A 26,687-nucleotide genomic window follows, 5' to 3' on the forward strand; every position below is an offset into this window, starting at 1 on the left:
TTAGATGTACATATATACAAGTCTTTTAGATGTACATATATACAAGTCTTTTAGATGTACATATATACAAGTCTTTTAGATGTACATATATACAAGTCTTTTAGATGTACATATATACAAGCACTTGCACTAGGAAGATTTCTATTGGACTCAGCTCATATGTAGATCAAGCTTCTTTTTAGAGCAAAGAACCTCTATAGCTTTCAGAAGTCTATAGCTCAAATCTAGTCATAACCTTAAATACTTACGTTTACAAGATGGTGTAGGTTTGGACCAAGTTCCATTTTCTGTACAGTAAACCATAGAAGCTCCTATAAGTCTGTAGTTACTATCACAGTCATAGATAACAATATCTCCATACACATAGTGAGATTCTGATGTTGTGAATTTTAACATTAATTTCTCTGTCATATCTAGCTTAGGACAACTGATTTCTAAAAAACAAAATACATAGTATGTCTGTTACTAGCATGTTATTTGAGCTGTTCATTTTGCTGTGCAAATTTTAAAATGAATGCTACATTTAGATTGGATATAATTATGCTGTAATATTAGATCTTAGGTCATCTCAAGAGTAATAAAGCATATAAAAAAAAATTAAAGTGTCCTTCCAGTGCAAATTGATCATGGAAGTATTTGACCCATCAGGACTATGCAATTGGAAAAGAAAGAGAATGGCATATTGGTTCATGACACTAAAGCAATAAACACACTTGAAAAAAGGCAACCTTATTTGAATAAATGAAGGTAAGTATTCTGGTTTGTTTGATTTTGTCAGAAAATTAGACTTAAATCTTAAAATTTGATTAAAGCCATGGTAGTTCTGGTATTAGTAATAACATACCTGAACAATAAAGCGTTGACCATTGTCTATTACTTTGACAGATACTTGTATCATTGGTAGACATTTTATACCCTGAATTACATTTATATACAGCTGTTCCAAGGTAAGATGTGGAACTCACACTAACCAGCTTGGTATTAACTGGTATGGAAGGTGATCCACAATTAATTACTGAAAATAAATTAGAATAAAATAAAGAACCATGCTCACATACACCACGCCCCCATATTGTCACTGGACAAATAAAATAATTTTTTGTCGATAAGCACATCTACATAGTATGTCCTTATTATCTAATAAAGGGCTGCGCTTTTGCACATGATACGCCCGTTGCTCTTTTAACTTGTCTTTTATGCTTTAAATGAATTTATATGATCAACTAGAAATATATATACAAATCAAAATGGATGTTACATTAATATATTCACCAAAGTTTCTTAAAATCCCCCTTTTTTTAAGTATAAAAATTCATTACTTAAGAAAACGTAAAATCTAAAATTTATAAAAATGGAAAGGGAGCTTATGTCAATAGATATAAACAATTTATCAAAGTTGCATAAAATTTTGTGAAAGTGTTAGTTATTGTCCCAAAATTGGAAAATCCCCCCGTTTTTTAAGCATAAAAATTCATAACACGGAAAAGTAAAATCTGAAATTTATAAAAATTAAAAGGGAGCTTACATCAACAGATATAAACAATTCACCAAAGTTTCATGGACATTGGTGAAAGCCTTTTTGAGTTATTGTCCGAAGTGTTGAAAATCCCCCTTTTTTTTTATGAATAAAGCCCCATAAATCCAAAACTTAAAATCTGAAATTTATAAAAATTGAAAGGGAGCTTACATCAATAGATATAAACAATTCACCAAAGTTTCATGGACATTGGTGAAAGCCTTTTTGAGTTATTGTCCGAAGTGTTGAAAATCCCCCTTTTTTTATGAATAAAGCCCCATAAATCCAAAACTTAAAATCTGAAATTTATAAAAATTGAAAGGGAGCTTACATCAATAGATATAAACAATTCACCAAAGTTTCATGGACATTGGTGAAAGCCTTTTTGAGTTATTGTCCGAAGTGTTGAAAATCCCCCCTTTTTTATGAATAAAGCCCCATAAATCCAAAACTTAAAATCTGAAATTAAAAAAAAACGAAAGGGAGCTTACGTCAATAGATATAAACAATTCACTTAAGTTTCATGGAAATTGGTGAAAGTGTTTTTGAGTTTTTGTCCGAAGTGTGGACGACGACGGGCGTATAAAAAGGTTACATGAAATTCTGTTGAGTGGTTTCAGAGGAGTTGCAATGAAAAACTGTTGCAGTAGTATATATTGAGGCAAATTAGTTCAAAGGGGCGTAACTCCTAGAAAAACCAGATGCTCCGCAGGGCACAGCTTTATACGACCGCAGCGGTCGAACCCTGAACAGTTAGGGCAAGTATGGACACAACATTTAAGCTTGATACAGCTCTGAATTTGGATTGTGATTAAATAGTTGACACAACATAGGTTTCTGACAAAGAAAGAATGTGGTCTAAGAACTTAAACTTTAAAACTTAAAAACTTTAAATTGAACATTTACCTATTATGGTCCAATATCTAAAATCTAAATACATGGTTAAATTCAGCATATTGAAGAACCCAATAAATTCAATTTTTGTTGAAATCAAACAAAGTTTAATTTTGGACCCCGAGTGGACCAACTTGAAAACTGGGCCCATAATCAAAAATCTAAGTACATGTTTAGATTCAGTATATCAAAGAACCCCAAGAATACAATTTTTGTTAAAATCAAACTTAGTTTTAATTTTAGACCCTTTGGACTTTAATGTAGACCAATTTAAAACAGGACCAAAAATTAAGAATCTAAATACATGGTTAGACTTGGCATATCAAAGAACTCCAATAATTAATTTTTTTATGAAATCAAACAAAAAAAAAGTTTAATTTTGGACCCTTTTTTGGCCCCTAATTCCTAAACTGTTGGGACCAAAACTTCCAATATCAATCCCAACCTTCCTTTTGTGGTCATAAACCTTGTGTTAAAATTTGATAGATTTCTATTTACTTATACTAAAGTTATTGTGCAAAAACCAAAAAAAATGCTTATTTGGGACCTTTTTTTGGCCCCTTATTCCTAAACTGTTGGGACCAAAACTCCAAAAATCAATCCCAACCTTCCTTTCATGGTCATAAACCTTATTGTAAATTTCATAGATTTCTATTTACTTATACTAAAGTAATGTGCGAAAACCAAGAAAAATGCTTATTTGGGCCCATTTTGGTCCCTAAGTCCTAAACTGTTGGGATCAAAACTCCCAAAATCAATCCCAACCTTCCTTTTATGGTCATAAACCTTGTGTTTAAATTTCATATACTTCTATTTACTTTTACTAAAGTTATAGTGGGAAAACCAAATGTCTTCGGACAACGACGACGACAACGTCAAACCAATATACGACCAAAAATTTTTTCAATTTTTGTGGTCGTATAAAAACTGTATTGTAATTTCCTGTTGATATGCATAGTATGTCCTTATTATCTAAAAGGTTTCTTGAAATTCTGTTGTGTGGTTTCAGAGGAGTTGTGATGACAAGAACAGTACTGACAAATGGATGGACGGACAGACAGGTCAAAAACATTATACCCTCCACAACTTTGTTGCTAGGGCCGTAACTAGGGTTCGAATTCAGGAGAGGCAGGGGTTTGGGGCCGCCGATTGAGGCCCATAGAGAGGGGGTCGGGGCGCAGCCCCCGCTGATTTTTTTCTCTCTCCGTAAAATGGATAAAAATGACCCGTTTTTCTTCGATTTCCTTACTTTAAGATTTTAACATCAGTATTGCTTGAAGGGGTCTCATTTGGGGGGAAAGGGAGGGGGGGTTCTGATCCCGGATACCGCTTACTGTTTTGTCAGATTCCAGTATCCCTCTTACACTATGTAGGTAAGCAAGTATCACTTTTTGTAATTTCCTGTGTCCCGTTAGGCTTCATTTCCTGTTTTCACGGCAAAATAATTTGACTTTCACGGGTCATGCTTAAAAAATATCGACAATCCTGCATCACGCTTAGACCCCAATGAGTCTCACCTTGAACCTGGAAGCATTTTTTATGCAAACAATTATTATCTGTATTTACAGATATTTTTGTTAGAAATCAAACTGGTAAGTTAAAAAACCCATATAAATGAAAGCAAGATCATAGAACCAGAGACATATATACACATGTGTATATATGTCTCTGATAGAACGCAAGATATCTTTTTTATCGAGGACCTTGAATTTCAGTTTTGTTGAAAGCTGAACAGACATGTATATAACTACAACCAGGGACTTCCTATACTAGTATATACTTAGTATAGAAAGTCCCTGCTACAACGAATGGGAGTGTTTAACAACTGAGGCATTGATCAAAATGTTCTCGATCCGGAGACGTTAAAAAAATTATCCAAAAGCTGATTCAGCTGTTAACGAATTTCCGATATCATAAAAGATTCACAATACAAAGGGAACCTCCTCTGCTTCATTGAGCCCCTACATAAATGTGAATAGTGAAGTTTTATTCAAATTGTCGAAAGCAAAGTTTTATATGTGTACTCGTACGAATACTGAATAACAAACGGAGTGCCACACGAAAAAAACAACAAAACCTGAAAATACCGAAACGGAACACTATCGATCAAAAATCCGGAAATTGACTGATATATCACGTATCATAACACTGTTAAAACTGTAAACTTGTGTTGTTTATAATATAAATTCAAGTTCTTCGTGTACATATTGTCAATATTTCATTTTATTACTTCAAAAAAAAAAAAAAAAAAAAATTGGGGTAGAAAATTCAGGGGAGGCAGTTGCCTCCCCTGCCTCGTTGGTAGTTACGGCCCTGGTTGCATGGGGTATAATTTGAATAATCAAATATGTGAATCCAGAAGTATTTTTCATTATTGAAACAGGTACATTTTAAGGCAAGAGCTCTTTCTTTTTGTAATTTACATGCACAAAAATTAAAAACAAATTTGAAATCTTGTCTGACATTAAACAAAGTGTGAAAGAATGTGTATCAAAGAGTGTAAAATGTGTCCTCATATCTATATAATAAAAGCAGTTAACCATAATGCAGAAGAAAATCAAAGTTTTGATGGTGTAAATTATTAAGCATTTTTTTGTAATATACTAAAAGGAACCTTGACTTACCATTACAAGTAGGGGGAGATGTTGACCATCTTCCCCCAATATCACAGATAAGCACACTGGTACCAGCTAACTGGTAACCATTATCACAGTAAAACAGTACATATGTACCAAATGTTGTAATTGATGAATTGGTTTGTAGATGATCACTTAAATTTAATCTAGGACAATCTGAAATATAAGAAATTATAGGTTTTACTGTAGTCAGTATAACAGTGGAAATCGAATTTTTTTCTTTACCATATAAATAATTCTTTTTGAACATAGATTTTTTTCTCTTTCATCATTCACTTGATGACAACAATAAGAAAAGTTGTGAAGACATCAGTAATTCACAAAGCCTTTTGGATCAGTTAAGCATTGATAGAACTGAATGAGGGCAAGATAAATGAGGGATAAAAAAACAACCATTTTACCGTCTCAAACTAAATTTTAAAAATCCTTTTCAAATGTTCATGCCCTGAAAATGAATGAAATATTAAATCAAACAAACTTTTAAACTTCTAACTCTTGACTGTTTTTCTTTTCACTATTTGCAGGAAATGTTTTATTGCCAAAGATGTTCAAAGGGAGACAACTATATATATAAACCTACCAAATGACACAGTGATGGCCCATCCATTCCTATTAACTTGACTGTCTGAACTAAAGTTTACATGGAAATGCTCTGACTGAGTTGTAATGGCTGGTGGGGCACCCTGCCCTGCATGTGTATAGGAGGTATGATTGTTTGTATAAACCTGAAAAAAAAAAATTTAATTACACCAAAGAATGACTTGATACTTCCTTTATTTTTTTATAGTAAAATATTTTGTGAAAGCAACTAATTAGCTATTTTTTGGGGAATATTTTGTTGTATGTTTTTGCAAGCATTGTCGCAAGTCTTATATTTCTTTCTAAGTTTTTGAAAGCATTGTCCCTATAGTATACTTATATTTTGTAAATTTTAACAGGCTGAAACATGTACACAGTTGCTCTTTTATTCACTTACTGTAACATTATCAAATCCTTTCTCTGTATCAAAATTATTATTAAAAACCAAAGATAAATTTCTTTGTAGAGGATCATCAATTGTCCAATCACAGTTTATGCTGTTTGGGTACTTGGTTATCCCATATCCAGGGGACATAATTCTGGCATAGCCTTGAAGTATTGTATTATTACAACCTGTAAAAAGAAAATTTAGAAATTCAGTATACGATTAAATTATACCAATATTCTCAAATGCTGTATTTTTTTTCTCTTTGAAATCTTTAACAATAGTTATAATCTTTCTATAAAAAATAATAAGATCTTATTTTTTGCTTTAAAATCATTATTTGACCTGACGGTACAGTTATATACACATGTAGGTAGTCAAGATCCTTATAAATTGCCTGGTAGTAAGATCACTTATCTTATCTAATATCAATATGGGATAACAAGGATCAATAAAATATACTGAAGAGTGCATTAGATCTCATAAACCTTCTGACTCCTCCTCCAAAACAAAAACCCAGAATTTTAAGCAAAGGCTATCAACACTGAACCTCCTTTGAAGTATAAAATATGTATATCAAACTTTCTCTGAGTATTGATGTGTTTGGGCCGACAGAGACCTGAGTGAATAGCTACAGTGTAACATGCTTGGAACAAAAAGTGGCTCTTAATATGAAGGAAAAGTCAAAATGATCTAGCTAATATAGTCAATGTAGTATGGACTTTGCTCCTTGTTAAAGTTTGTACGGTAACCTATAGCTGTTAATTTCTGTCATTTTGTCTATTGTGGAGAGTTGAATCATTGGCAATCATACCACATTTTTTTTATAGCTAAGATAACTACAGCTGGTTGTTGACTACTGCCACTCAAGAAAACATGTGAGGTTTCATAAAATCTGATAGTAAAATCTAATTGAAATCAGCAGTTTTTGTGAGCGACGAGTAGGTATTTAAAATTGTCAAGATTTTTTAATGGGTATTGAATTTGTGAGTATATCATGCCCGTATTAAGTCTTGCTGTTGAAAGATTTGGAAATGTTTATTTTCTTTTTTTCTCTCTTTTATACAGGTTCTGGTACATCAAAGTTTAAAATTCTCCTTATAATGCAATTCATCAAATGAGGGAAACTTATCTATTGCAAGGCTATATTCAATTTCAATGAAGAATTTCTTTCATTACACAGACGACATAGGCAGCAATTCCTTAGTATAGTATAAAACTGTGGATATATTGAATCTTTTGAAGAAAAGTGCATAGCATATAAAATGTATAAACAAGAAAAATCATTGAAATATGTTATTCACAGACTGTTCATGCTATTGATTTGTTTAATGTGCATCTATTTACATTAAATCTGTCATTTTTGAGGGCCTTTCAATTTTTTTGCTAACTGAGCTTGTCTCTTACAATTTAGTATTTACCTACTTGCTTAGTTACATAACAGAAAAATCATTGTATGTATCAGATGGCCTTTTCATCACTACATGACCTGCCATAAAATCCATATAGAACTTGTATAAATATGCTAATAAAAAAACATTTTTTCTGGTGGGTGGGTGACTGGAAATATGTATACTGTAAACCAATTTCAATGAATCATGCATATGTTCTTTTTGTTTTTTCTTCTTTCAATCATATTTAGAGATAACATCCTTCAAATCATATTGAAACTCATTGGTATGAGTATTTAGATATAAAAATACAAACCTGTTTTATATGTTGCATTAAAGCCAGTACCAGTATGGGTGAAGTCTGTATAAAGCCTGATAAAAAAACTGTGACTAGTACTAATAAATACTGGAGGTATATCTTCACCGGTAAAACGTCCATATAATGGCGAGTCAATTAATTCCCCTTGTCTGATCTCTATGAAATCTGAGGTATCTAAGGAAAAACTGTGAAACTGAAAAATAGAATACATTTATAAAACTAATGAGTTGCTCTCAAATGACACTTCCACTATATAAAGTTCTATAAATTTAGAAATTATTGCGATGTTTTTATTATTGCGGAAAATAAAACAGTGTTATAATCCCAATAATTTAAACATACATTGTATCCTAGCCTTAAATGACAAAATCGCAATAATAAATCCATGCAATAATTTCTGATTATACAGTACTCAGTAAAAAAGAATGTAAGTGAGCAATGGATAAAATTGAGAATGGAAATGGAGAATGTGTCAAAGAGACAACAACCCGACCATAGAAAAAACAACAGCAGAAGGTCACCAACAGGTCTTCATTGTAGTTAAAAATTCCCGCACCCGGAGGCGTCCTTCAGCTGGCCCCTAAACAAATATATGCTAGTTCATTATAATGAACGTCATACTAATTTCCAAACTGTACACAAGAAACTAAAATAATACATGACTAACAAAGGCCAGAGGCTCCTGACTTGGAACAGGCGCAAAAATGCAGTGGGGTTAAACATGTTTATGAGTTCTCAACCCTTCCCTATACCTCTAGCCAATGTAGAAAAGTAAACGCATAACAATACGCATGCCGATGCATGCATACTCCTATACAGCTTGATACAAGTTCAAGTTAGCCTTAATATACTGAGACTGAAAAAAATTGCCATTAGGTGTAAAAAAAAAAAAGTACTTAGTAATTTAGAAGAAAATATACAGTCTTTTACTACAAATTAAAACTGTGATTCGATTGGCATTTCTTTGTCTTGCAAGCATGACTAAAACTGTTAGTGATTTTCTACATTTGTATTACAGTACTTTTTGTCCTTGGTGCTGGTGTGTGTTCCATGGCAAACTTTTATATGTGTTTTTTCAGTCATTTTTCTCTTTATAAAACATTTGATAATTTTTGACATGCTGCATTTGTTTGAGCAAAATTAATTGAGAAAAAAATTATATGGATTAATTGTGTATCAAAGTAGCATTTACGTCATAAATTAGGAGGTGCATTAGTATATATGAATTCAATTTGTCACTGTTTTTTTTCCTACATGGAATTTGGTGTAATACCAAATCAAATGATATAGGCATTTGTCCATTAATTGGTTAACATCATGTTGCCTTTTTTTGTTGTTGTAAAACTCTTGTTGGATTGTTGGCTTACTGGTATACTCCAAATCTGCCTTAGTATAATAAGTTTATTGTCGTTATTCGAAAAACAAGTTAAAAGCTATACTCATCTGACAATTTTCTTGAAGGAAAAAATTTTATCTGATAAAATTGGCATTTCTTAAAACTTGACATTTTTCATAAGTTGACCACTCTGAGAGAAGAAATTATAACTGCAACTTGGCATCTAAAAGTATTTTAGCAAATTAGAAGTCTGTATAAAGGCCAAACCTTTTTGCAGAGTTAAACATTCATAAATTCATATCTAAAAATTGAAAAACATACAAACCTATATAGATTGTAAATCCTCTGATATAAACACATTGGTCTCATTGCACTCTTTGTATTTCTAACTAATGCATCAAAATTTTCACCAATGAAATTAACATACCTGTAATGATATGAGGTCCACTGAGTTGTCTGTCTTGATGATCCATTCACACAGTATATTGTTAGGATAGGAATTAGGAAAGTTTGGAGATCCAAACCACTGTGATATACTAGACGCAATCATTTCACTTCCACATTTGTCCATCGGCACTGAAATATAAACCAAAAATATATTAAAAAAAGAACTACAAAAAATTGTACTGGTACTAAAAGTCAGCTTATTAAATGAAACCCAGCCCCTTATAAAGTCTAGGATTTGTTAAAGGAGACCATTAAAAATCATGAATATGAAGAAAAGAGTTAGGAGGTGCAAATAAAGTGAGTCAGACTCAGTGAAATCAAAGTTCTGATCAGGCAATACAGAAACATTGCAAATACAAATGTGAGGAGCAACTAACAGACTGATGTAGACTCCAGTCTTTATATAACTCTCGCTTCAGAAAGCCTAGGTTATAATAAGACTTTTTAAGAAATAAATCACATCAGTTGCAAATACTTTTTATGCTATATTAAATGAAGTTGTCAAAGAATTTTATCTTTGCAATTTCAGTATCTGAGGTTAATAATTTGTAATGAGGAGCAAATCAAAGTATTCTATCGTCATGATCATCTATGAAATATTTTCCACTGGACTAAGCAATCAGTAAATTTAACATTTCATGCATTTAAAAACATCAAATGTGTAATGTGAACTGGTTTAGCTGACCACTCACTATGTTTAGCACTGTAACAACCTCAAAGGAGTCACAAGTGGGACTTACATCAACTCTAGATTTGCGAAGGATTCTGTTGAGGAGCCAATTTCATTTAATTATTGACACCATAATGATGTGTTATTAGCTAGAAGCCTAAAAGTGATTCCAAAGAAGACTTTTAAATGTATTTTCTAACATCTTCACACTATCCCATGTCCATGTTCAGTGAACCTTGAGATGGGGGTCAAGATCACAATTAGTCATGTAAGTTCATAATGATCAGTGTACTAAGTTTATATGACCACAACTTCATGATAAACTACCATAACCATAAACTTTAACCTGAAAATGTACCTGTTTCCTGCTATAATATTTCTATATTCAGTGAACCTTGTATTCTGGGTCATAACCATAATTTGACATATAATCTAAGAGATTACATTAAGAACTAGATGTGTCAAAGCAACACGAATGGCCCCGTCCCAAGAAGTTGAAAAATCTGCAATTTCAATATAAACACATGTGGACACAAACATGATGGTAGTCTCACATATCAAAAATTCTGCTCAAAATCTGGAGGGGAATAGAGAAAAAATCTGTATAACTGTGATTATCAATAATTTATCGAAGTCAAAAGCCCGTAATTTCAGCGAAAATTAGCGGAGCCGAACGAAACTTAAGTATAACCTGTAACTCATCATGGTTAACACACATACCAAAAATCAGACCAATATCTGAAGGTGTTTAGAAAAAAAGTCTGTATAACTGTGATTTTCAACAATTTCTCAAAGTCCAAAGCCCGTAATTTCCAAAAATCAGCCCAATATCTGAAGGCGTTTAGAAAAAACTCTGTATAACTGTGATTATCAACAATTTCTCAGTCCAAAGCCTGTAATTTCGGCAAAAATTAAAGGAGCAGAACAAAACTTAAACTTGATCTGTAACTCATCATGGTTAACTCACATACCAAAAATCAGCCCAATATCTGAAAGCGTTTAGAAAAAAAAAGTCTGTACAACTGTGATTTTCAACAATTTCTCAAAGTCCAAAGCCCGTAATTTAGGCAAAAATTAGTAGAGCAAAACGAAACTTAGACTTGATCTGTAACTCATCATAGTTAACTCACATACCACAAATCAGCCCCATATCTGAAGGCGTTTAGAAAAAAAGTCTGTATAACTGTGATTTTCAATAATTTATCAAAGTCCAAAGCCCGTGATTTCAGCGAAAATTAGCTGAGCGGAACGAAACTTGAGCTTGACCTATAACTTATCATGGTTAACTCACATACCAAAAATCAGCCCAATATCTGAATGAGTTTAGAAAAAAACTCTGTATAATGGTTTGTTGCGAAATGATGGTTTTACGGAATTTCGGAATGACGGACAAGGGTAAAACTATATGGCACCGACAACTTCGTTGCGGGCCATAAAAACATACATACTAAATTTAAAATAGATGTGACCACACCATCATGGTAAGCTAACTTAACCAAAATCTTCATCATGACACAGGCCTGACAGATGGCTGCACAGACTAGAACACAAAACTACCCCCATCTATTGTAGGCATAAAAAGGTCCAGTACTAGCAGTCATCTTGGACTTCTGGGACAAAATTTAAACATAAAACACACAATTTTATCATTTTCTCTCTCAAAATAGATCAAGTTATTAAAACAAAAATTAAAGCAAAATATTCATCTTCATTTACTATATTAATTTACTTAAATGAAAAAAAAAGTTGATGGATAACATGTCAAGGTCATAGAACCCAATTGTATAAGGATAAAAGGATAAAATTCCTTTACTTTGGATCTATGATATGGATAGTTCATATCTTTATTTAATCTGTGGTAAAGTAACATTTGATTCACTTTAAACTACATTTGTACCTAAACATTTATTCAACCATGATCACTAAACTATTAGAGCCATGTCGCAACATCCTTTAAATATTTTATCTTGATGTACTCTAAATTCATATTTTTTTTGCGCATTTATTATTGCTGAATATGGGACAAAATGTGAATTTAACTTATAGTTTATAAAGGAACGCTTCAAAATTTAATATGCAAATTATTATCAGAAATGTAATTATGATTATTGTTGAATCATGATGTCAACATATTCATTTTTTTACGCATTAATTATTGCTGAATATGGGACAAAAATGAATTTAAATTATACAGTTTAAGAAATGCTTCTATCAAAATTAAAAATGCAAAATTATCTATCAGAAATGTAATTAATGATTATTAAATCATGATGTCAAGTCATGGTCATAACATCGATCAGACCTATGATTTTTTTTATTCTGTAAACCTGGATATTTTCATGAAATATTATTTTCTGGATTTCAATGCAAACTTCTTGACCAACTCAAATCCTGAGGAAGAACAAATAGACAGAGAAATGGACAAAAAATGATAGTACAGATACAAAGATTGGCATAACACAATCTGTCCTCACTGCTAAGACAGGCATGGTATATATCCTGCTTCTATGCAATGATATTCTCATACTCTAAGTGAAAGTTACAAAAGAGAGATCAAAGATTCCAAAGGAACATTCAAACTGACAACACCATGGCTACAAAAGAAAAAGACCACCCCACAAACAATAGTACACAAAACACAACATAAAAAACTAAAGACTAAGCAACACAAACCCCTTACAACTGTATCAGTCCAGATCAATTACATACTACCCCAAAAGTACTTTTCTAAATCAATTGGAAAAGTCTAGACTTGTTGTTCCAGCAGTCTTTGTGGTCTAATTTAGAAAATTTGTAAAGATTTTTTTTAAATATTGTTTTTGCACTTATGTTAAGATGCACAACAACCCTTTCTTTCAACTGAAATGTTTTAATGAACAAGCTCCACCCTTCAATATACTACCTTAAAATGCTTCATTAAAATATGCACCAAACCATGTTAAGATTTTACTCAAGATACGAAAAAAGTATATATTTACTTTAAAGTATAAAGTATCATAAAATAAATGATAAAAACTTTCAGTACAAAGGTTCTGTATCACTATGTACCATGTCAGAACTATTTATTTGATCCACCCATCTATAGTACTATTATATTATTTCTTATATTTCATACTAGATGTACTGTTACTGAGAATGAACTTTCTTGCTATTGACCTTGACCAACTATGAAGGTCTCCGTCTTGACAAATATTACACAAATCTTCTTGAGACTTAAGTAGTATTACAAGTTTTAGAGAAAAAAGATTCTTTCAAATCAGCATTGGGATAATGATATATTTGTTACTATCAATATGTATGGAATTCCCTAATAAAGTAAAAAGAGGGGAGACAACTTTCTTATATCATTTACAGAAAAAAGTTCTTCAACTACATATTCTCTAATAAATTGACATTTTTTGTTGGTAGTGTTCATGATGAATAATTCTAATCTACAAGAGTGAATGAAAAATTAGCAGCATCTTAACATTAAAACAAGAGCAACAACAAACTGGCAACGCTGTTCAGATTCAATCCAAAAGCTCTTGTGCAGTTAGTTTAGTAATGTTTTTGCCCAACTCATATTTAGGAAAGGGATATCACCAAGAAAAAATTTATGTTCCGTCATGTCTTTCAACATTTAACTGTATTTCTACATCAAAAGGCTAATTCTCTTTTAAAATTTTATTTCTTCTACTGTAGTCCTAAAACTTTTGCCAGTTGTGGTCAAATAATTTTTTATAAGAAAAAAGATTATTACAGAAAATAAATAAAGAATTGGAAACAGCTTCATAAGAATTTTTGAACCTCTATAGTGACAGCGCCATTTATCTGAAATGCAATGCTTGTCAACTTCTGGTTTCACTTAATACTCCACCTTATTGTCTGGGTCTAATAAAATATTCAAGGACACTAAACAATGTAAACAATCTCTGACAGTTTAATTTGGTACACGCCCACAATTTACATAAGCATGGCTACTATACTAATAAGTTTTAAATGTCTTATGATACATGTAATATGACAAGCAAATAATTACACAATTAAAGAGCTGAGAAATCTCATTTATATCTGTATACTAGGTCATGTCATCATAGACATTTATAGCAGTCCCCTGTCTTAGTGGTGCCTATGTTTGCATGTCACCATTTTCACCTCAACAGGTGACTAAACCCCTTTCTTGCAGTGAAGTATTATAAAAAAATAAAACTTTTTTAATAAATTTTTCATGAATCTCTCCTTTCTTATCCTTGTTTCTGCCAGCATCAATGAAAAATGTTACCATGTGTTTTGTTTTATTTAATTTCAATTTAAAAAAAAATTAATTCTGTTAAAAATTACAATGTATTGTTTGCATGTATACATGTCATGTTGCCCATCAAGGGCCCTTAATTGGAATAATAAATATTCTTGTTCTTTATTCTTTTATTACAATTTCCTCAATACAAGAATAGAGGAAGGGAGGTACTAAAATAATGATTTTATGGGTGTTTGCTGTTGTTTATTGTTCTTTGAAGTATTTTGGGTTATTTTGAGAAATATCTATTGTTTATAGGAAAACAATAACATCATCAACTTGAATACTTATGACTGCATGCGTGACAATTGTGACTTGCCATTCATATAATTTCCACTATAAATATGAATTTGACTAAGTTTCTGACTAGCAGAGGTATTTATAATCCTCTTAATTTTATGACTTCTTGTATCATAAAAAGAATCCCAATGTAAACAACTTATGAAATATACATTGCATAGAGCAAAATATTGTATTTTATTGGCAGTCCACATTTCATGCATATGTTGCATGTACTTTTATCAGATATTTCTTTCAACAACTACTTGTAACTTGACTTCCCCTCTCAAATTCTTATTTATCTACGTCTGTCCATATTACCTGATATTTACCTTTCTGAATAATAACTTATTAATTAATTCATTTAACTGCCAGAATAATTACAAAATAATTTATTCACAATAATGTCAATAGTTTATAATTGATTGGACATTTTGTACCATACAAAACAGTCCCCTACTGTGGAGCTATGTTATACTAATCAAGAACAACTATGTTGGTAACAAAGGGTACATCAGCTTAAACAAATTTTTATTATTATAAAATAATTCCAACTTTAAAAATTCAATTTTCTTGGTGATATCCCTTATCTCTCTTTCAACATTACACAATTTCTTTTTACGAAAGTAGCTTTTCCGCTATTATACTTATGAGATTATTTACTTAACCCCTCTTGAGAACCTCTGCAATTTTTGGGTGGAGCAGTAATTGATCTTGTATCAATCAACCAAAGGTATAATTTTACCATGATAACTCAATAAACATTACTATTTTCAAATAGATAAAATTATGGCATTTTAACAAACTGCAAGGTCTGTGTTTGTCTGTAGATACCAGTATTCTTATAACAGTCTAAACAGGACTACTCCCTTTCTTAAAACAGATGCAGGAGAGATCATTTCGGGGTGGAAATATCTTTAATAACATAAGCATATCTCTGCCGTCTGCCAGTCAGTATGCCATAGCAGTCACCAAAAGGGACAAACTATCACTCACAGTACAATATTTTACTATTTTTGCAGAAAATGTATGTGAAATTAATTCAATTTAATTTGATTAATACAATATTTCTTTCCATTTTATAAGTAATGCATTTGATATTGTCAGGTTCTAAAACTTGCTTTAAAAATGTTTTTCTAACTTTCAAATCTATGTCTGGTGTCTAGACCACTCTATATTTCAAAACTGCAAGAAGAGTGCATATAGGCAATGAGCAAGATGCTTGTAAACGGATTCGCATTATGTCACATGCAGGAAAAAAAATAGGGCTTCTCATTTCAATGAAGATACAGTTGAAATTTTTGGTGCCATTTCCTTTACTAATGATTGCATTTTTTCGTCAAATTTGATATGGGGTAAAGTGTCCTTTATAAGGTTCAGGAAGTTTACAAACTTATATTTACAATATTTGATCAAAGTTGTACTTAACAAACGAAAGTCAGTAGTTTTATTTACCTACACTATTTATACCTTTCTTATCTTGACAGATTTTAGCATTGGGTGGAAGCAAGTTAAATTTATTTGACAAATTATACCTGTAGAATAAACAAATTAAACAGATAAATGGAAATCATTTCTAATTTAGAAGCACTTAAGACAAATTAAGATAATACATTTATATTCAAAGTAGTGTTTTAAGTAAAGGGTTTGTCTCATTTTATATTCATTAAACAGCTTGTTAATTAACTAAATATTTAATCAGTTGATCATTACAGTGACATATATGTCACAAAATATGATTCATACAAATTCTAAGTCACAACATAGTTAGTAATTACTAATTAGTTTTGAACAACGACAGTAAGAGGACAATGATGCCCAGACTTCATCATCCCTACAACTTAAAAAGGACTATTGATAAATGAAAGAAAAAAAACATTTTTGTTTGAAAAAGCATGCCAAAGCAGTTGCAAGGTCACTTTTTGCCAAACAATTCTTGTATAAATAATATTAATTTTGTTGGAATCACTGCTTTTTTAAAAGTATCAATTTTAACATATAATCTAGTATTAATTCAAGGTGTACAAATATTTTACTGTGGAGAGAACTTAAAGGTAACAATCATACAATATTAGAAGAATATAAATGATTAAAAGGAGATGGGTTAATGAGACAAAATTTATAATTCAGCTCATTGTTGAGGGTCAGACCAAAAGTGAACTGTAGTTGTTTATATCCTTGTTCTATGATCTTTGGGGGGATAGAGGACTCATTGCTATCCATACCACATCTCCTTATATTGTATAATATTTCAATTTAAACTAAAATAAATAACCGAAAACACCTACTTGATGAGATGATATTAATGGGGTTATTAATATGACGGTAAATACCTTGTTAAAAATTACAGTATCATCATGTTAGAGATGGGACATTATAACTGGTTCCTTAGCTGTTTTAAAAAGTTTTTTATTATGTCTGTTTGTGTTTTTTAATTTTTAAATTATATGTTTCAGAGTTTAAAGTGGTGTCCTTTTTGTATAAGGGCCAGCTGATGCCTGCCTCTGGGAGAAAGGTTTGCTCATTGTGTTGAATACCCAGTGGTGGCCATGAGCTGTTTTCTGCTCTTTGATCGGGTTGTTGTCTCTTTGACGTATTTCCCATTTCCATTCCCTTCATTGATCTATTTTTATGCATTTACAGTAAAAAAAATACCAAGAATAACTTGACTCTACTAATATAGTTTTTAAAAACTGAATGGTAAACGGTACTGTAACAAACTAATTGGTTGCATATTTATACCCGAGTTACAATATTTGTACAAAACAACATTTTTCTCTAATCATTATTGATATCTATGAGTCCAAACTTAAACATCATTAATAACATCTCCCTTTATCTTATTAATTTCTTTTATAATAATTATATTCATTAATAAATGTCAGAATGGTATTTAGAGGTGTTGAAGGTCAAATGGATGCAAGGTCAATGTTTCAGGAAGGAACATCCTTAACATCATTGTTATCTTGGGTTTGCCTCAAATCTCACAGTTTGAAGTATCTACTAAAAATCTAATTCCAATACAATAATGCAATTAAATTTGTCTTCAAAACAAAAATTGATAAAAACTTTATAATTTAATGCACTACTGAGAAACTCTTCAGTGTAAAATTCATACTCCCATATTCATTGAGATTTTATTTGTTATTAAAAACATCATAGGCTTCTTTACTAAGCAGACTTTCCAGTTGATAAAATAATCAAGGAAAATTAAAGCCATGAACTCTATTGGTACTCCACCCATGTTAACATCTGTTCTTACTGTAAATACAAGAGTGGTAATTAGTGATTTCGTTAAACACCGAAATGTCAACATGATTCTTAAGTCTTATAAAACATATTCTAGATACAGGGGGAATTCTATGATATATTATATAAATTCAAGCAAGTTACGTTTTGTATAATGCATCGTTTCTGCTTCTATTGCATAATTTCAACTTGTTATCTTTTTCAAACCGGAACTTGAAAAAATGTTTTTATTCAGAGATATTTCTTATCATTAATATCCAAGGAGTACTGACATTACACTCTCATATAAAATGAAATCAATTAAATTTGCAGATACTCCAAGCATATGCTTATTTTAAAAGTTGAATCGATCATTTCAAAGGATAATTCCTTTACTTATTCATTTATCTACCTTATGTAGCCTCTATATATTTAACATACATATATTTTCTGGGACTCACCAGGAAGACAGACCTTTTACAAGCTAGATGACTGTCCAGGAAGATCATCATAAAGGCCTACAAATATCTTGAGAACAATCGACAAAACATACCAAAACTAGAGAATTTAGGAAGACACTCAACAGACCTTTAACAAGCTGGGTGACTGTCCAGGAAGATAGAAAACTCAGATGGACTTTTGAGGAAAGCAGACCTATAACAAGCTGGTTATAACTTTAGCTTTATTGAAAAGCACTTTACGCCCATTTTGGCAAATGGCTTAAACCATTATACATAATATACAGTTTACATATATAAAACAATGAAAATAAACAATGCTGACACTTTGAACTATAATCCTTGTCTTTCTTTAAATCAATATACTTTCTAGGATAGAACACTTCAAGTTTCATGAGAACTTTCCACGAAGACACCCATAAACAAGCTAGATGACTCCTCAAGAAGATAGATGATAGGAGTCTTCAAAATTTCCTAATTAACCAAAACACCTCAATCAATTAAAGTTTTCATTTTTAAAAAATAGCTAGGTGGGTTTTTGATGAAACTTAGCATGGGTCTGGTATTAGTCAAAACAAGCCACGTGCTTATCAAAGGTTACAATGAACAAGGTTCTGACACACTGATATAGTTAAAGTTTTGGGAGGAGCTCATAAAGGTATTATCTCTTAAAGATAAGAAAATCAATCTTCACTTTCAGCTATAAATACTTTCACATTATATGTTTTTATCAAAAGATCTTATAGAAATATTAATGATCTGTTGATGATCCATAAATGACAACGAAGCAATTAATGTTTTTTTTATAGTTCTCTTAGATGTTGATTTACTTATATACATGATCTTGGCATTTCACTTTTTTTTTTCATACAATGTATTTTATTGTAAAAAGGAAAAAGCACCTGTATTTTAGACTTATTGCTTTCAATTTATGAAAAATCAATTATGTGCAAAAAAATATTTTAAATTGTGCTACTATTCAATATTAGTTTACAATATATTTTGTAGAATTAAAAACACATCAGTGGCGGATCCAGAACTTTTCATAAGAGAGGGGGGGGGGGGGGCCTCTCCAGTCATGCTTCAGTGATTCCCTATATAATCAACCAAATTTTTCACACGAAAGGGGGAGGCCCCCCTGGATCCGCCTATACACATCTATAAATTCTAGAACTATACTTTATATTTATGAAATCAAATGTGTGCTAAAATCTCATAAAATCATGCTTTCTTTTAGCTAAATTCTTACACTCTTTTAAAAGATTTGAAATTAATGGATAGGTGATTTCTAATTGTTTTCAAATTATATCAAAATTTCAGATGTTTATGATAGATTTTTGTATACCAAGTGAATATATCCCTTTAGTTACAGACTAATATTTAAAAAAAAAAAACATAAGTACCTTTTTCAAACAATTTTACATGTTTCAAACTCAAAATACTAATTTAAAAGACCATTTTAAGTCAAGTTTCTGATAGGAGTCAGATTTTTGCCTTATAAAAGGCTGGCTACCTAAAACACCTAACAAAAATTGTTGCAAATGTAATTTTCAAATTATATAATGAGACATTAACCACATATCCATTTTCTCCAAATTATAAATGCAAATTTTGTAGATATCTTAAGAAGATCTTTAAGGCCACTAAAATTAAGTGTACTGTTATACAGTTCCTAAATCATGTATTTCAGTTAACGCCCTTAATGAGGTCAAAGACTTTTGAAACCATTATTCACAACTATTTACATTAAAGTTTTTATGGATCTAGAAACAGAGAAATCTACTCAAAAAGTGTAAAAACATTAATTATACTGATGTATTTAAAAATTTAAATGATTAAAATATGTTTAATGCAAAATATTGCTTTAAATAACAAGGAAGCTTTTTTGAATTCTGCAGAAGTAGATACAAACACATTAATGTACTTTTAACATTGCTTCAAGGTGAAAAAGATTGGTATTGAATAAAATCGTAGAAAATATTTGTGGTAAACCACAGTTTAAATAATATTTAATAACCGAAAAACAAAAAATCATTGCAACATTTTGAGATTTAAAGCTTTAATTTGTAAATCCAATACATCAACATGTACTAGGAAGCAATCAGGAAGATAAAAATTTAATCAAAGGCATTGAAAAAACAGAGAATGCTATTTTTGGTTTGTTTTGATATCTGATCACAGTATCCACCCTTTTTCTTAATTCCTAAGTTCAATATTGACGTCAAACATCTAACATTTACATGCATCTTAAGTTCCAAATATTACTTTAATGACATCATGAAGAATGCTACGTAAAAATATTTCGTATTTATTGGCTTCAATCCAGTCTTCATCATCATACAATAAACAGCTGCGCCATGAGCGCATGATACGCCCGACGTCTTGTGTGGAAGTTTTATGCAATAATCATAAATAGTTTCTGAGGAGGTTTTAAGCAATAACCATTTATTGTTTTTGAGACACGGCGGGACATGTGAAACCCCCCCCCCCCCCTGTTTTTTTTTACAAATATCACTAAAATAAAATTTTGAATCAAACCAAAAGGTATACAGATCTTTAAATTAGTATAACAAAGAAGTGTGTACAGTTTCAAGCAATAATCATAAATTGTTTTTGAGATACGGTGCGACATGTAAAAAAAAAACCTCCCCTTTTTTACAAAATACTCAATAACTCAAAAATAAAATTTTGAGTCATCACCAAAAAGTATACAGATCTTTAGATTAATATAACAAAGAAGTGTGTAAAGTTTTCAGCAATAATCATAAATCGTTTTTGAGATACAGCAGGACATGTAAAAAAAAACTCCCCCTTTTTTTACAAAATACTCAATAACTCAAAAATGAAATTTTTAATCATCACCAAAAAGTATACAGATCTTTAGATTAATATAACAAAGAAGTGTGTAAAGTTTTAAGCAATAATCATAAATCGTTTTTGAGATACGGCGCGACATGTAAAAAAACCCTCCCCCTTTTTTATAAAATACTCAAAAACTCAAAAATGAAATTTTGAATCATCACCAAAAAGTATACAGATATTAAGATTAATATAAGTAAGAAGTGTGTAAAGTTTTAAGCAATAATCAAGAAACGTTTTTGAGATACGGTGCGACATGTGAAAAAAAACACACCCCTGTTTTAGTTACAAAGTGCCGTAACTCAAAAAGTTTAAATCTTATTTTCACCAAAAAGTATACAGATCATTTGACCATCATAAGAAACAACTATTTTAAGTTTCATGAGATTTGGATAAGTCGTTCTCAAGTTACGGTGCGACATGTTTACGCCGGACAGACGGACGGACGGACGGACAGACGGACAGACGGACGGACACCGGACATTTGTATACCATAATACGTCCCGTCAAAATTTTGACGGGCGTATAAAAACCACAAAAAGAGAATAACGCTATTATCATCTGTCATAATCAGCATGAATCTGTCACCTCATAAAAACCCCTCCTCCCTCTCAATCATATTAAATCATATTAAATCAAAAATCAAAATTTATACTAAGCAGAAAAGCTTTTAATTTGTCAAATTCAGGGGCCATTGTCCTTTGGAAGAAAATTTTCCTTGTGAAGGTCAAGTAGCAACTGGATATACTTTTGATCAAGCTACAAATAAGACAGATTTTTTTAACTCTGAACAATGAGTACAGAAGAATCTTTATTTGGTCAACACAGTTCTGTAATGCAAAAATGTATTGTACTGTACTGTCAAAAAAACTCAGAAAAAATGTTTAAGTTTTAAAACCTATCATAAAATCTTTGTTTCTTATCATTGAAAAAAAAGAGATGTTGGGTGGACATCTGACAGCAATTCATAATCATAATGACACAAATAAAACCAGAAGGTGTCTTGCTTTTTAAAAACATGCTTCCATTATACAGGTAGAGGAACCACAGTACCAATCATCTTCTGTATACGTTCCAATACAGTATAAATATAACTTTAACAAGCAGTGTAGCCTCATTTTGTTTGCCTTCAATACCTGCAGATTAGATACACTTTTTTCATTTTAAAGATTTTACCATTATCATGTAATTAATGGCACATCACCAATTTAACTAAAGGTTAACATTTTTCTACCTGCCTACTCAAACATCCTACTCTCTGCACTCGGTGATAGTGTGTAACATGGCCCCTCGTGGCCCTGAGAATAACACCATGTGCAGCAGCATAGAATTTCACACATCATATCGCATTTTCAACCATGCAAAAAATTGACAGTTATATTTTATTATTTGACTATATGCATGTTGCACCTCCCTAATCTGTTTCTGTTTTCTTTTATTTCTTTGATAATAATTGCGATAGCATCTAAAGAAATGCATTAATTTATTATATAAAGTTTCTATAGTACAATTCAATTCATTACTCCATGGAGGAAAACCTTGGCATTTGTCAAATATTCTGTGTCTTCGTGTATATAAATCAAACAGTTATACAAATATGAAAGCTGACAAAGGCGAAACTGAAAGTAGAGCATGAAAAATGTCATGTAATCCTTATCTTGAAGTCTGTAAATTTGAAAAGCTACTCATAATTTTATTTTGAAGGTGGATGAAAGACAAGATATATAATAGTATATGCTTAGTAAGATTGTATCAACAACAAAGTTCAACTTGCAATCTGTTTTTGTTCTGTTTGGGTGTTAACACTAAGTTATATGGGAATTAAATTTGATCATATCTTCTTCACTATTTATTATTGTTTAAAGTCAATATGCTTTGTGAGGTCCTGCATGACTTTTAATTCTAAGTCCTGATTTTAAAATGACTGTTACTGAATAACTCTAACAGCACTCAGAATGCATTTTTACAGGTTTTTTCTAATTGAGAATTCATATACTATTAAATCTACATAACTGAGACACACTCAAAACAAATCAAGGAGATGTAGGGTCTTAAGATATCAATGACATTAACCCAACAAACATTGAAACCAGAAAACAAATATAATTTCCTAGTAGAGTACACAGAATCAGTTCACCAATCTTTTATTTTTGAAGTGCTATATGGAATAAATATAAAGATTTTCATTAAAACAGTACTTGTCACATTAAAGCCCTTTTAATGTTGTGTAAACCAAATACATAATTATTCAAATCAATCAATTATCATCGCTCTCCAGCTTATTTCTTTCTTTTACATTAAAATCAAAGAGACCAGAATTTTGAAATCTCACAATTATCAATTTTAATTAAAAAACTTTGCAATCATTTTAATTCTTAATTAAACTGTTTCAACAAACTAAATGTCATATCAAAAGTTATTCATTTCAAACTTTAGTTTTTTAGCCTTAAAACAGTTTTCACTTTGTTTCATATTTTTTTAATTATATATGATGATATCCATTTCATATTATTACGATTTAATATACAATATTTATTATAAACCCAGCAGTTGCAGCATAGCATCTTACCACACATGCTGTTTATCTTCAATTTAATTTTTCATTTATTATGGAATCAAAAGTTTTACCTTTGATTTTTCTGACATAACATAAAGAGAATTCTAGCGCTAATGTTGTTAATTATTTTGTCAGGTACACAGCAGATTGCATGAAGTCAGTCACACCCTGATATAGTTAGATCATTTGTCATATTAGAATCTTTCAAAGCTTTCACTAAACTCATAAAACATCAACCGAAAAGTAAATCAACTTGTTAAGAGACTATCTCCTCTCATATTCTCTAGGGGGTCTCATTGGGGGGTTCGGATCATGGATCAGGCTTACTGTTTTGTCAGATTTTCCTGTGTCCCGCTAGACTTCATTTCCCCTTTTTCACGGCACAATAATTTGACTTTCATGTGTGAAGCAGACAAAAATTCGGCAACCCCACATCACACTTAGACCCAAAGAGACCCTCTCTTTAGGGTAGATGGATATGGTTCTTTGACCTAACAAATGTACGAAAAAACAGGTAATTAAAGGGAGAATAGTTTATGGTGCAAAAATGAAAAAAAAATGCAAAAAGCGTAAAAAACAAGCAAATTTGAAATGAAGATTACAGTGAAAAAGATTGAAAACAGAAGAGTTGGGAAATGACAAGGAAAGATACAGCTGAGAAAAAGTAAGGGCAACACAAGAAAGAACATTGGAAATGAGGACAGCCCATCATTATTCATTTCTAACAAGACTGTAAATGATGTATGTTGTACATGTATATGGGGTTACTAAACAGCATGCTACACATTTTGGTAGTTTAACCCTACAGTTTGTTATAAGAAAAGAATACAAATAACAGGCTACAGTTATTTTGTATTGCTTAAGAAAGTATAATAAAAGATCCAAACTCCATAAATAGAGAGAAACATAACCAACCAATGAAACAAAAAGAAAACAACTGTCATAATATCTTAAATTCATGTAAAAAGCATACAAGAGAAAAAATGCAAGGAAATAGTTTAACTCAGATTAAGACAGGGTGTTTTGCGTGCATCACCCACTAACCCAAGACTCAGTCTGATAAAGAATATAAAACTTCTATACTTTCAACTTCAGCTACTCTGCCAAAGGTGTTTTTGTCATACGCAGAACAATTCTGTAAATGATATTTGTATAATTTTAACATGCAAACCTATAAAAAAGTTGGTACTGGATAATGTGTTATGATCAACAACATTCAGCATAGAGAGTCAGAACAAATATCGTGCTATTTAAAACAGCAGTTAAAGATAACAATGACAAACAAAGACCATATAGACCCCATACAAAGGTATTTAATGGTATTGTTTTTAACATTATTTCCTTGTTTCAGTAAAATATGTTCACACTTGTGATCAGGTTAAGATATAGGTGAAAGAAAACATTTCAATTTTCTTGAAACAAATAAGGAAAACAAATAGCATAATAGATATGAAATGTTAATCAAATGGTATTTAGGACTGAAAAATATATGAAGGAAAGCATATAACCATATAAGGTGTTAACAAACTACAGTGTAACCTGCCTCACCGACACCTGAGTGTTCCAACAACATGCTTTAACCAGTACATTTCACTGGTCCCAAAATATGTCTATCCTTGCAGAAAAAACCTGAGGATTCTGACTTAACCTGCTTAATCAAACATTTTTCTTCTACTCCCCTAGTTTGTCAAACAACACAGGTTTCACTGTAATAACTTTTCATGCCATTATCTTTTTTGATACCTACCTGCAGAAAATGATGCATTAAATCCAGACATTTGATTGTCCTGGTCTGATTGAAATATGACTAGATAAAAATTGGACGATGAATATGGCACACTTGGTTTGTCAGTTCCAGAATAAGTCCCGACCAGCGGATCCTTCTCCGAGCTGCCATCATGAATTATGACTTTATCATACAATGTTTCTACTGCAAATGATTCAAACTGAAATAAAATAAAGCATACCATTTAATATAATTCATCATTCTACATTCTGTACTAATTGAATCTATTTGTCTGAAATATGTGTGTCATTCTAAAAACAATGAACTCATAATGCTATTCCCAAGTCATTGATCTATAATGGTTACAGACAGTGTGAAAATGCATTTGTATGTATATCTGTTGTTTAATGTTTTGTGCTGCTAGATAATTAAAATTTAAAGATGAATTTGTTTCTGACAGTGGTTATTTCCTTAAACAACAGTAATCACTGACAAACAATTCTAAGAGGCTGTTTACATGCAGAAAAAACTAGAGGCTCTAAAGAGCCTGTGTCGCTCACCTTGGTCTATGTGCATATTAAACAAAGGACACAAATGGATTCATGACAAAATTGTATTTTGGTGATGGTGATGTGTTTGAAGTTCTTACTTTACTGAACATTCTTGCTTCTTACAATTATATCTATAATGAACTTTGCCCATTAGTAACAGAGAAAAATATTTGGTAAAAATTTACATAAATTTACCAAATTAATGAAAATTGTTAAAAATTGACTATAAAGGGCAATAACTCCTTAAGGGGTCAATTGACCATTTAGGTCATGTGGACTTATTTGTAGATCTTACTTTGATGAACATTATCGCTGTTTACAGTTTATCGCTATCTATAATAGTATTCAAGATAATAACCAAAAACAGCAAAATTTCTTTAAAAAATTACCAATTGGAGGGCAGCAACCCAACAACCGGTTGTCCAATTCATTTGAATATTTCAGGGCAGATATATATTGACTTGATTAACAATTTAACTCCTTGTCAGATTTCCTCTAAATGATTTGGTTTCAGAGTTGTAAGCAAAAAACTACATTTTACCCCTGTTCTATTTTTAGCCGTGGTGGCCATCTTGGTTGG

The 26,687-nt window shown here is 31.3% G+C and overlaps 1 protein-coding gene across 4 annotated transcripts in view; it reads right to left on the reverse strand.

Annotated features, from left to right (window-relative positions):
- The window catches only part of LOC143045353 (uncharacterized), a 127,715-nt gene that overhangs the window by 65,516 nt on the left and 35,512 nt on the right, over positions 1 to 26,687 (reverse strand). For all 4 annotated transcript variants that reach the window (XR_012968936.1, XM_076217808.1, XM_076217806.1 and 1 more), the window contains exons 8-15: positions 25,578 to 25,776; positions 9,484 to 9,632; positions 7,718 to 7,913; positions 6,023 to 6,198; positions 5,627 to 5,771; positions 5,035 to 5,202; positions 845 to 1,015; positions 249 to 434 (exon numbers count right to left, since the gene is read on the reverse strand). Coding sequence is in view for 3 of the 4 variants with exons in the window: in XM_076217808.1 (XP_076073923.1) it covers positions 249 to 434; positions 845 to 1,015; positions 5,035 to 5,202; positions 5,627 to 5,771; positions 6,023 to 6,198; positions 7,718 to 7,913; positions 9,484 to 9,632; positions 25,578 to 25,776 (1,390 nt within the window). In the remaining variant the exon portion in view is untranslated. The remainder of the gene's footprint in view (positions 1 to 248; positions 435 to 844; positions 1,016 to 5,034; positions 5,203 to 5,626; positions 5,772 to 6,022; positions 6,199 to 7,717; positions 7,914 to 9,483; positions 9,633 to 25,577; positions 25,777 to 26,687) is intronic.

The sequence above is a fragment of the Mytilus galloprovincialis genome, chromosome 9 (genome assembly GCF_965363235.1).
Source record: "Mytilus galloprovincialis chromosome 9, xbMytGall1.hap1.1, whole genome shotgun sequence".
Taxonomy (NCBI): Eukaryota; Metazoa; Mollusca; class Bivalvia; order Mytilida; family Mytilidae; genus Mytilus; species Mytilus galloprovincialis.